This window comes from Paralichthys olivaceus, chromosome 3, assembly GCF_024713975.1.
Source record: "Paralichthys olivaceus isolate ysfri-2021 chromosome 3, ASM2471397v2, whole genome shotgun sequence".
Classification (NCBI taxonomy): domain Eukaryota; kingdom Metazoa; phylum Chordata; class Actinopteri; order Pleuronectiformes; family Paralichthyidae; genus Paralichthys; species Paralichthys olivaceus.
In genome coordinates this window covers 7,123,554-7,136,406 of record NC_091095.1, presented here as the reverse complement: position 1 = coordinate 7,136,406, position 12,853 = coordinate 7,123,554, and the positions used below count along the sequence as shown (strand labels likewise).

The following is a 12,853-nucleotide window of genomic DNA, read 5'->3' as shown; positions in this document are numbered from 1 at the left end:
TACAAACATTACACTCAAATATTTTACAGCAGCAGTTGGTGGAGTAAATGATTGAATATAATCATGAAATGTTACAGATGCAAATCCTTTGGTTAGTTTCTGAATTACTGAGTCACCATTACACAGATGAACTTGAGCCTTGTGAGGATGAAAACCAGCTTCGTCTGCCATGGTGCTATGCAACAACAATTATGCCTAAAGCTTTGCCTAAACCCTGTTGTTTAAAAGTTTATATTCATCACGTCTCCTGAAGGGTTCTCCAGCCTTGTCAAGCTGTGGTTGTTACCAGACTGCCTGTGTGATTGCTGAATGCACTTAATAATGACAAATGATGCTTAAAAAGCCCAAAGTCCATGGTAAAGAAAAATAAACCTGCCTTGTCAGTAGCCCCGCCAATACTTCTGCATCATCATGATGTCATGTGGCATGACAAAGCGCTATATTTGCATAATGCGTCTAGCAGCTAGTCTGACGCAGCATCAAGTAAACGAGTGGGCATCTGACCAATCAGAGCAGACTGGGTTTCATCAGGAGGGGGGCCTTAAAAAGACAGGAGCTAAAACCAGGTGTTCAAGACAGAGGCTGAAAAGAGGAGCTGCAGCAATAGACAGAATGAGAAAAGTGATGCGTTTTCTAACCATTAGAGCATGAAAACATGCAACAAGTAATAAGCCAAATTAATATTATGAACCTTAATATGAGTATAATATATCTCCTGTCGCCATGTCTGACTGTATCAACAGATGAGATTGGATGAGTTTAGACTGAACCCACCATTATCAACATCTAATTTCTCTTATGCGAGCTTTGCTACACCCTCACGAACAGTAGCCACTGAAAATGTTCCTGCCAGGGTTTAATAAATATCCGGTCTCTGGTCCTTCATTGTATTTTGATGAGAACTTGTTTTGGCCTGAGCCACCCGACATCCCCCACATTCATGCATCTCTCACATTCATCCACCAAGAGCTTCCTCCCACATAACAAATGTTCAGAATGAGGTGTCTTGTCTTCTCGTCTATTCTTCGTACACCTTTTATAATCCTTCAAAAAGAAGAAAACAGATCATACTGTCCTCCTGGAACACGTGATCGAGCCCGTGTTTTAGTGCTTTAAGTTATTTCTCAGTAAACTGTGTTAAAACAGTAAATGAATGCACAGTGGAAGAGTGGAGGTGGGTTTGTTTTGTGGCATCTGACTGTTTATGTACCAAGACATTTGCAAAGGGATGGAACTAAGTCTTTGTTTCTTAGGTAGCCAAATGCGTGACATGCGTCATTGATTTGATGACAAACTGTATGGCAGGTTAGTTGGCAAGTGGCTATGATGTCAATGGAAAGACAAGTAGGAATGTCAACAAGAGTTGTCCCAACAGTTAGTGTTACTGCAGTTACATGATGTTCAGGCACCAGCATTTGCTTCATATTTTGATATAATTTTTCTAGATAATTTTTGTGTACCAGTGGTAGCACCCACATCCATCAAATAAAAAAGGTCTCTTATGTAAGTATCTCATCAATACATTATCTGATGCTGAAATTATAAATTGAAAGTGTCAGATGGCTACAGGAGAAAATCTTAGTTAAAATGTAATTACTATACAAGTCTTGTTTTACTACCGATACTTTGTATGGTGCGCAGGCGAACTCACAAAAATGTGATTCTTACTGGAGGATATAGCTTTCACTTTTGTCAGTGAGCATATTCATTTTGCTTTTATTCTTGCTAACATCTGAGTGTACTGTGAGAAATTAACACAAATATTATAATGATAATTGTATGATATGAACAATCCTAAAACCTGGAGAAAACATTGGTGTGTGAACACCTTAACATTGTGCATAAGGTCCACAGATGATATCAGGTTTGTTTGATACAAAAACAGCAAATGCACAAAGAATACTGAATGTTTTCTGTACAAGGAACCTCTTAGTCTTTTAAATTAAAACTAAATAGAAACAGGCACATGGATGGGGAGACGTTGAAATGTTATCATCTTGAAATGTTAATTGGAAAACACCAGGTTTTCTGTCCCTACGGCCAGTGCAGTAAGAAAAGGGTCTAGCTCTATACTAGCATTCTGCATTCTGATGTTAATCAGTGAGTGTCAACATGTGGATGTCACAAAACAAACTACAGTACCTTTAGGCCCTGCCACGGGAGGCTACCTCGGAGGAAGTACATAAACATGTGACCCAGCGCCTCCAAATCATCCCTTCTGCTTTGCTCTGGAATTAACAGAAGAAGATGGAAAATTAGCCTAGAAACAAATTCATCTTATAACTAACTGAGAAGGAAAACAGGCAACTGGGCAGTGGAAAATGGATCACGTACGGTATAAAAGGCAACAGTTCATCCATAGAGCATGTGTGGCTGACTTTCTTACCTTTTCCCAGGTGTGTGTTGATGCTCATGTAGCGTGCCGTCCCAGTCAGACTCTTGTGCTCCCTGTAAGGGATGTGTTTTTTGGTCTCAGGGTCTATGTACTCTTTGGCCAGACCAAAGTCGATGATGTGGATGGTGTGCTGCCTCTTGCTTCCCGGCCGCCCAACCAGGAAGTTCTCTGGCTTCACATCTCTGTATATCAGACTCTTGGTGTGGACAAACTCCATCCGTGTTATCTACATGGGCAATGAAATTTAAAAAAAAAAAAAATCAAGATTAGCCTGTGGCAATTTCAATCACTCAGTTATCCAGGCAGTTATTGAACTTTCTACCAGTTTTGTTACATTATGTCTTAATCGCCAATCACACCGATTCCCTTTGCTTTTGCATACAGTACAACATTTCTTCCACTATTCAAAAATTCAAAGCTGTACAACAATTACTGTGCAGGTTCAAATCCGACATGCCAGCTTATCTACAGGTAAGTTAGCCATCACCCTCCTCCAGGTCTCACCAGCTGTATGGCTATCATGAGGACGGTCTTGAGGGAGAAGGTGCGGTCGCAGAGGTCAAACAGGTCCTCTAGACTGGGTCCGAGCAGTTCCAGCACCATGGCGTTGTATTTCCCGCAAGGACCAAAGTAATACACCTGAGGGATTCCCTCTGTGGAGACACACAAACACAAATAACATTTGAGAATTTGTCAAATCTAAATACATTGATAACTACTGTTGTTTACCAATACCACTTACTGAATCTAATAATTACTGATTGAATCAAATGTACAACACTGAAGTGTTACTTCAATCTTGAATCACTGTTTCTTTTGCTTTTAAAGGTGTCTTAAAAAACACTAGTAAAACGTGAATGACACAAGATCAGAAACTGTAAAGATTCTTAAACCTCCACACCCACTTCTGGGTTGTGTGTATGACTTCTGAAGAATGTTACTGGATCTACCCAGTACTATGTACTGTATGTACAGTATATCAGTAAAATCACAGTGATGCAATGATAGTGTACAACTGAGGTGCAACAAGACAAAACAAATGGTCCTCTAATGCAACAATAAGGCACACACTAGTGTTTCTGATTCTGCAAAAGAAATATATAAAAGCTTTTACCTGCTTTATGTAAATCAGCACTGAAAAAACAACTTCTTAATATAAGCAAGAACCTTACTGATATAATCTGGTTTCAATTCACAAAATCTTGAATGTATTTATGAAATGTAAGCGCTTCACGTTCATCTAAAGTAAATATATAAACATCAATAAATGAGTAAAACTGTTGATTTTTTAAATATAAAATGATGTAGAGTTCACATTATCGTCTGAATTGTAAACACATTTCCTGGTTATAAATATGTGGACCAAGGATGAACTGGCCTAAACACGATACATCATATTTTTTAGTTATGAGCAAGAATATGAAAAAACCTGCACCTCTCACAGGAGAAAAAAATAAGCGCAGTCACACATAGACCGACGGTAGCAGATGCTTCAACGACAGACAACTGACATCTTTTTCTATCTGGTAGGAACAAACAGAACAGTTGTTTGACTCCCATGACCTCATATGTCACAGCCAGAGATAATATCTCTTCAACTTCAGTTCAGATAATTTCTATCTAATAGATGCAATCTGCACCTCAGTTTAGAAGAAGCCCAGGTAAGCTAGTTAGCTGAGTCATTACACCACGTGGACTGTCATAATTCTTTGTTAATAAGACCAAGTTCCTCATAAAGCTGCCACCACCCAATTGCTTAATCTAAAAATAACCTTTGCACATTATAATAACAACAATCATGCACCGACTAACTACGACTTACTAACAAAAGGCACAAATGCAAAGACTGATACTGAATCATTCAGTCAATACAAATAAATAAATCAGATTTCAATAGAAACTTGAATGTTGTATCCAGCCCTGAAAACTACAGAAAAAGCTGTCACATTACGTAGACGCAAAACTGTGATTCATTTGACTGGCTTATTTGTCAGCCCATCCCCATTGAAATTCAGTGGAAATGGAAGCCTGAACATGCATTTCAGATCAACTGTCAGAGAAGTTAAAAAGCCTTTCACTTCTGACAATCAAAATATAAATGAACCACCTTCTGGCCCGGTCCCCAGGTTCACAGGGATCTGGGTCAGGCTGTCCGTGATGAGTTGCTTCTCTCATCAGGCAGTCATCCTGGGACCATTGAACCATTCTGTGCTGCCAAAGGCGTAGGACTGTCTACAAGGCAGCCATGTCCCTGAAACCCAACTAACCATAGGATACCACATCAGTACTGCTGTGCCTGCTGTGGTGGCAGCACTGACGTGTTGTGTGAGCGGAGAGAAAAAGACATTGACACAGACAGGAAGAGAGTCTGAAGAATAAAACACGACATGAAAAAGGAAGAAAACCGAGAGAATGGGCAAGCACATTTAAACTTGTGTATAAGAAAGATAAATTCAATAAATTAGTTCTGACAAAAGGGCAAAACTTTGGAGCTCTATGTGATCTATAATATTCTGTTTGGATTATTTGTGTATCAGCTGCTAACCAGGAGACGGGAAGTTATCAATTTAATCTACCACATGACCCCTAAACATTGGTCCAACAGGGCAACCAGACACACCTATCTGCACTTCAGTCTCAAGGATTGTCCTGGTAATGATGCCCATGATGAATGAGGCAGTGGCAAGAGATCACTGGAAGGCTGACTCATCAAAGCCTGGCCCAAATCTAGAGGGCATTCAAAGCATAGTCATCACAAGAGGTTAGAGCATAGTGTGACTGTGTATTATCATCTTTCATCTGTAAAGACTGGTGCTTTACAGCAGCTGTAAGCACCGGTCTAGAAATGACTGGTGGGAAAAAAGAAAACGCCCAACAGAGCACATTCTGGGGGTGATTTTGGTCTGATCCTGTGACACAGCTTGCCCACTATAGCTGTACACAATAGGATTTTAAAGAATGTATTCAACTTTCACTTACTCAACCAAAACTACAAAACAATCTTCACCAATCTGGCTCTGGGAACAGCCAGAAGACCATCAGCTGATCTAAGATGGTGTTTAAAAGTCAGCACTAAAATGTGATAATCAAAGATGATACAAAAAGGAGCCCAATACAGTGAGGCCAGAACCGGTGTTACATGGTCATGTTTTCTTAAACCAGTAATAATCCTAGCAGCAGCATTTTGTCTGTGAAAGTCTCACATCGACCGATATTATTGCCCAACTGATACATGGGTTGGGCGATAATAAAGTCCAGTCACAAAACACATCTTTTAGCTGGTTCAACATTGTGCGAAATGCTCTCCCTGCTGGCCAAACTAAATTATGCCCTGATCCCCGCTGTCTTGACAATTTTGGACAATCCAGCCTATTGTATTGGCAGGCGGGCCCTGTCAGTGTCACAGTATACGAGGGAAGGCTGCATCATGGCAGCTGAAGACAATGTTGCCATACAATGAAATGTCAGCATTAAGGTCCGAGGAGAGGAGAGGAGAGGAGAGGAGAGGAGAGGAGGGGAGAGGAGAGGAGGGGAGGGGAGGGGAGAGGAGAGGAGAGGAGAGGAGAGGAGAGGAGAGGAGAGGAGAGGAGGGGAGAGGAGAGGAGAGGAGGGGAGGGGAGAGGAGGGGAGAGGAGGGGGAACGCGTATTAAAGATTTAGATCATGGAGTGGAGAGCATTGAGGAGGAGGAGGTGGAGCAGTGACTTCCATTAGGCCCAGTGCTCTGGAGATGTTCTCACAAGGCTGAAATGTGATCAGTGCTCGGGCTTGCACAGACTGAGCCTGGAGCTACAAACACAACATAGCTCATATAAGCACAACAACCCCACAAGAAGCCACAGGGTTGAATGCTTATCCGGAATTTTTATTTATTTATTTTTTTTTTTTAAATGGTTATTGGCTTATTTGATGCATTCCAAATTCTACCAAATACTTCAGATTTTAGAGATTTAAAACTGGGGCAGTCGTTTTATTTTCTCTGATGCTACACAGCACTTTCCTCATTCATGCAAGTGTACAAACCAGTGAGAAGTAGGTTCAATTAAGCAATTTATTCTTGCCACTATGTATTTAAGATTAGTCATGAGAAAATGTTTGTCCTTCTCCATCAAGCAGCACAATGGTTCATGTAACGTTCCACTGTTGACCTAATTGGCTTTATTACACTTATGTGACTACTGGGCATATTCATCTACCTATAGTTGGGCAGCCAGAGTAAAGCCTAGATATGGTTAAAGATGTTTTATGTCTTCGGTGTGGCTTCTGAGGGCCCCTTACTTTTAGCTGTTAAATGATCTCATCAATCTATCCTAGAGTAACCACATCAACAGTTTTTCATTTACATTATTCACATGGGATGGTTAAGAGTCCATGATATGCATGAAATAAAAAGATCAAAATAGATCCCATGTCACTGGTAAATCATATCATGCAATCAAAAGCCTTGATGCAGCTCATGAATATTCACAGTCACACTGAAATCCATCACTGAATAATTTTATAGAGGAAAACTCCTTATAAATGTATGAGCGGTAATTACTCTAATATCTATGCATCACAGATGCATGATTGCATGAGATAAGTTGTACTATGAAATATTAATATACAATATATAACAGTTGGTCCATAAATGCTGGAGGATATATCTGAAGCTCTACCGCTGACAAAGACCACACAGAGAGAAAGAAAGACCTGCTTTTCTATCACTAGCATGTCAGGTCTATTATCAGTTTTCACAACATTTTGGAGAGGCAGTATTCCCAACAGCTGGGATGTGTTCAGGACAAGAGAGAATTAACAGTGTGCAGATAAGCTCCTCCTGGGCGTGACATATTTGAGGCTCCTGGGTTATGCAGGACTAACAGGGTCACATGTCTCCATTTAGCCAAGTTGACAACATAAGTAGATTTAATCTATTGCCTTGATTCCTCCCATGCTCTACAGGCAAGTGAGCTATCCTGTCATATCATGATGAAGTGGCAAATCATCTGTAGGAGATAAGGCCTCTCGGCTTGATTGTGCATTTAATAAATACTAGTTCATTAAATTACTGAAAATGATTCTCTTTCTGGCCCTGCCATCACATGTATAACATTGTGATTGTACATTTACATTTTTTTTATTTTTTAATGTTTTATTTTAGATTTACAAAATTGAGGGCAGTTGTACCTTTATGTTTCAATTTTTGGAAGACAGAAATCCTGTAACATAGTGGGCATAAGTCAATGTAGCCTCAACAAGTCTCAACAAAACTAATGTATATTTTAAAATGAAATGTAATTACTGTGACACAGGATGTGCAGATTTACTATAGCTTCAATGGATTCACAGTAGATAATCATATACTGTGTGTACATGTAAGGATTAGAAAGTACAGCCCTTACATTCTGTAAATACATGCAAACTGGATTCTGTGCAGGATTCAGTAGAGTTAATTTTCTGCTATTAAATGCTATTTTCATATTTATATTGTTTTACAAAGAAGATAATGCGTACATGACTATGGTATTAATAAAATTCAGAGCAACTAAAGTGGCTCATGTCAATCTTTTATATCATCAACACTATAGAGGCATCACATTAGCTTGCTTTGTTATCCTAGTGCACTATTACTGCCTGTCTCTCGTTACGTCACATATGTACGGTACAACCCCCAGACCTTGAACAATGACAGGGGAGTTACAGCAGTGGTCTCAATGGAAGAGAGGATGATAAGGACATATTTAATAAACTGGAGGCAACAACCAAAGGCAGAGAGGAACAAGCCTGGACTGGAGGACTCCTCTAATGTAATCAAAGTAACTGTAGGAGATGACAAACAGGTAACAGTTGGGTTTATGAATGTGTGGTTAGCATTGTGTGAGATACGCTCAGGGATCAGACAGAGCAGATTAAAACAAGTTCAGTGTAAAGCAAATTAAGCCACACCCTGTCAGCAATGCATGTTGGAGAGTTTCCCTGCTATCCCCACAGGCAGCACAAAGTCAATCAGGGAGGCAGAGGATCTCTGTGGCGAGGGAAGCTGTCCAAGTAGAGACACCATAACAGCCCAATTGCTTGAAGAGGGACATCTATAAATAGTCAAGGACTGCCCTATTGCCCCACCTCCTTATCAACAGTGGAGGGCTTTTGCTCTGGCACAAGGATGTGTCACTGAATCAGACCATTGCAGACACGAGTGGATCACTGCAACAACATGATAAGGCCATTTACAGCAGATAGAGAAAAACAGTAAATACACAGGCTACAGATGAAACAGTATGAAAAAGGCATAGGCGCAGGCTTGTTGTGATTGCATAGCAAACAGAAGCCAGGTCTGACTGCCTTCTGAGAACTGCAGGAACCCATATAGCTTAAGTGGAGACTACCAGTGTGGTGGCGAGTTCTGCCAGCCTGCTAGGGACAGTTACAAATTATGGATGTTTTAACATCGGGCATGATTTCTCATTTCTCAGTATTACTGGTGGCCAGTGTGACCAGATAGGTCTGACAAACCAAGATACTTTCTTTATTCCAACATGTCCATGCTGTGCATTGAGGTTAGGGTATTCTTGTCTTGCATTCAAAGTTTGTTTTCTTTCTGCATGTTACACAGACAAGATTAGCACCAATCAAGTTTCCATCAGCAAAATACTTCCACTCTTCAGACTTGTTCCTGTTAGAGGGCTGAACATTTTCCATGTCTACCATGACGTTTTCATTGATTAAAAAAAAAACAAACCCAGCCTGTTTTCGGAAGACTGTTGAACCACTGGGAATTTTACTGTTGTGTAAAATGACACTGTTAACAGGTTCAAGTATAGTACAGACATGCCAACATGTATATACTTTAATCTCATTTAACTGTATTTTAGGCTAAACTATGTAATATAAAATGGGGCTTGAAGCCTGCGATTATTCTATAAGAACTGAACCATTAGGCTGTACTGTTTGCTTTTGTCAGTTTGACCAAGTAGCTGTGATGTTTGCACATGATTCTGAATTAATAAATATGCGTGGGTGTTGTAAGCTGGTCAAATCAACTTATGCAATTATGCATCTACGAAGCATGCACAGAGATGACAGGTGAGCCTTTTCAAACAGACAGCAAACCAGGAACTATCCCTGCAACCCTCTGACTCATTCCACCTCTCTCCTCCGTAACTAGCTGACCAGCCGGAGCAGATCACAGATCTGCTGCCCTAGAGCCTCAGTTATGCCCTAGAGCCTCAGTTATGCACCATAGCACATTTGCATGTTCTGGGCAGTGTGGAAGAATGAGGACTCTCAGAACTGTGGAGGTGGTTTCAGGAAAGAGGTTGCAAACAACAACACATAAATTACAGCTGGTATCATTTCTCTGCTGCCTGATGTTACCTGTCAACACTTGTGCAAACACATTTGAATATGAATCCTTGTTATCCATGTTTGCTTTCGATCCACTGGCTGGCAGTTTTCAGATTAAGAGTCATTACACTGCATTGAAGAGGCATTCTGTTCTGTTCTAATTGAATGACTACACAAAAAGGTAAAAATATAATTCATTGTTCTAAAACAACAAAATCAATAACTGCACAACAAATAAATCGCTGATCTTGTGTGTAATATCAAGACATTTTTTGTGTCAAATTTGAAAAACCTCCTCAAGGCATTCCTGAATGACAATTCCATTCATGAGAATCAAATGGTTGAGCAACCCAAACGTACAATGCCTGCGGCCAGCGCTTTTGCTAATGGCGAGGTATTAAAAAAAATCCACTCAGCCAAGTAAAATCAACTGATTAAGCCACCTCCATATCAGAGTCAATGTTTTTTAGGGATTAAATCTTTGTCATCCTCTGTCTCTCTCCCATTTCAGCACTTGTACATATAAAAAGCATCAATGTCTTTGCAGCCAGTATTCCTTGACAAACAGAACCAGTAACCTCCCAAGAGAAATATTCACACTTGCAAGTCAAGGAGAGACCACTGCGACCTGCTCAGTCGTACACAGGGAAATAGATCACCCTTTAGCCAGTTTATAAAACCAACATTAAAATCACTGTGATGATAATAATAATATTGCCCTTTTAACATAAGTACAACCCATCAAAACACAAACGATCTGAACAAGAATGGATGATGTTTTCACAATCTAGTGTGACAAACCCATCCACATCATTATATCGCTGTTTATCAGTCGCAATCTACAGCTGCACTCTGTCTTACCTGAATTTCCCAACTGTTTGTAAAATCTATACTCCAAATGGAGCTGTGGCGCCCTCGACTTTATAGGTTCCTGAAAGAGATGAGATAAAAAGAAAAAGTTAATGCACAACGTCAACATTCTTTAGTAAAAACTAGAGTAGACACAAGACATAATAATAAAAATGTAATTCCACAGTCACACTGGTCAAAGTATGTCTGTCTGGTTTTCATTGATATTTTTTGTACATATATTTAATGCACATATTATATAATTCATATTTCTGCATTTCCAATCAGTAAAAAGAAAACAACGCAATGTACAGTATTTGTATTATTATTTTTTGTCATTTTGAAAAACCACTACTTTTTCATGCACTAATTACAACAGCACAGGTGCCACAGATGAATGTGTTAAGAACGTTATCCTAAGGGAAGAAAGTAGTTTGTGAGTGACAACCTTGCAAACACAACACTACGATTACCTCGGCCTGCTCTTGACTTAAATACCTACAGTAGATTGTTTCCCCCTATTTTCATGCCTTACAGAACTTTAATAAAGTCTCAGGTCAGACTGGTGGGATGTGATAGGATAAAGAGAAGTTCCAGCCGGTGAACAGCAGGCTTAAGTGATGACATGGCTGATAATCAACCCACCAGGACATATTGTTCATTATATCTCTAGCTTCAGCTTTACAACCTAAAATGTAATCTGATTAGCCCCACACTCATGATGACAAGGGCATTATAGACAAACGTGAAGAGGAGGGAACAAACACACCCACTTAAATCCTTCACTTAATCTTCAATAGCTGTGCCATAACCTGTGTTAAAGCCCTAATCTACAGTGTGAGTAGGTACAGTGTCACACACACTGCCTACAGACACTGGCTTTACTTCAGTACATAAATGTCCAACATTGATAAACAGCCACACGCAACATTTGTTGTCAGTTAAATGTAAATGATGGTGATATTTCCATTCAATTACAAGGGTGACACACACAGCTTAGTTTCAGCCCACTTTATAAAAAATGGATTGCAGGTGAAGCTAGCCCCAGTGTGTGTTAAACTTACCAATATACATGCAAAAATGCCTCAAACTTAATTTAGCCTAGCAACTTCTCCAGAGGTGCTTGAAGTAAGATTTAATCTTAAAAGCTGTTTGCCATGTGCATCTAATTCCAAAGCACTTCTATTTTAAATTACATAAACTGATAGACGAAAGGCTGTTAAGCTCCCACATTCACTCCATTAGGCCTTTATCAAATCAGGATTGCTTTCAGTTCTGGTGCCCTATGAGTGTGTAGGAGTGAACACACACAGTATGAGCCACGTTCAACACAATGAGGGTACGATGACCGTTCTCAGTCTAATACTGGTTTTTCTGTGGTTTTAGTTCAGACAGCTCTGGATTTTAATCTGCAGACAATCCTCATTTCATTCTGTCTGCCTTCTACAAAACAATAACAGCCGACTAAGTCATTAGAATTATTGATCCAATAAAGAAAGAACTCAGAAAGCCTCAGCATCTCTTAATTTTTCCACTGACCGGTGATTTGTAGTCTTACATAACTATCTGCTATGTCCTGCCTGCATGATTGACTCTGGAGTCTGGCCACAACACAGTCCTGTTGTACTTTGCTGTGATGTATTAATCTACTGATAATCTACAAAGTCAACATTACAACCTAGAACAAAATAAAAAAATCTGAACATGAGAGCAATGGTAGATTTTTCAAGGAAGTGTTTCTCATTTCTAATCTCAAAAGATGAAGTAATACGCTTATAAGTGGTTCACACAGTTTCAGCACTTTTTTTAAAGAAGTGTCTTAAACAGAGTTAAGACTGTAAATCATAAACAGATGTTTCGATACACATACTGGAAATGCCTTAGAAACGGTTATAGTTTATGTTATACAAGTTGTTATTTTTTAATGCACTGGTATTAGATTAGTACATGGCCAAGATCCAAAGCCCAGGTATCAGAGTCGTTATCAGGAAAAATTAAAAACACCACTTAAACATAGTAAAACTAAGAGGACGCTTGGAGAAGCCATTCTTTGACCAAAGCTAACGCCAAATGCCATGTTGAAGAAAGAGAAAACAATTCATGACAGACAAGACAAACGCTGATGAATACATAACCTCCTTGTTGGACATTTTTAAGTTCTTTCTTATGAATAATACTGAGTTTCTATCAAGCAGTGCAGGAACTATGTATTTTGACAGTTTGATTTTGATTGCAAACAAAAAGAAGAAAAAGCAGCCATATGGTGAAAATGACTGGATTATGA

General features: G+C 39.5%; 1 protein-coding gene across 13 annotated transcripts in view; it reads right to left on the bottom strand.

Moving 5' to 3' along the window:
* The window catches only part of csnk1g2b (casein kinase 1, gamma 2b), a 33,213-nt gene that overhangs the window by 5,469 nt on the left and 14,891 nt on the right, over positions 1-12,853 (bottom strand). For all 13 annotated transcript variants that reach the window (XM_020098479.2, XM_020098485.2, XM_020098484.2 and 10 more), the window contains exons 3-6: positions 10,582-10,651; positions 2,900-3,048; positions 2,387-2,621; positions 2,143-2,228 (exon numbers count right to left, since the gene is read on the bottom strand). In XM_020098479.2, coding sequence (XP_019954038.2) covers positions 2,143-2,228; positions 2,387-2,621; positions 2,900-3,048; positions 10,582-10,651 — 540 coding nt within the window. The remainder of the gene's footprint in view (positions 1-2,142; positions 2,229-2,386; positions 2,622-2,899; positions 3,049-10,581; positions 10,652-12,853) is intronic.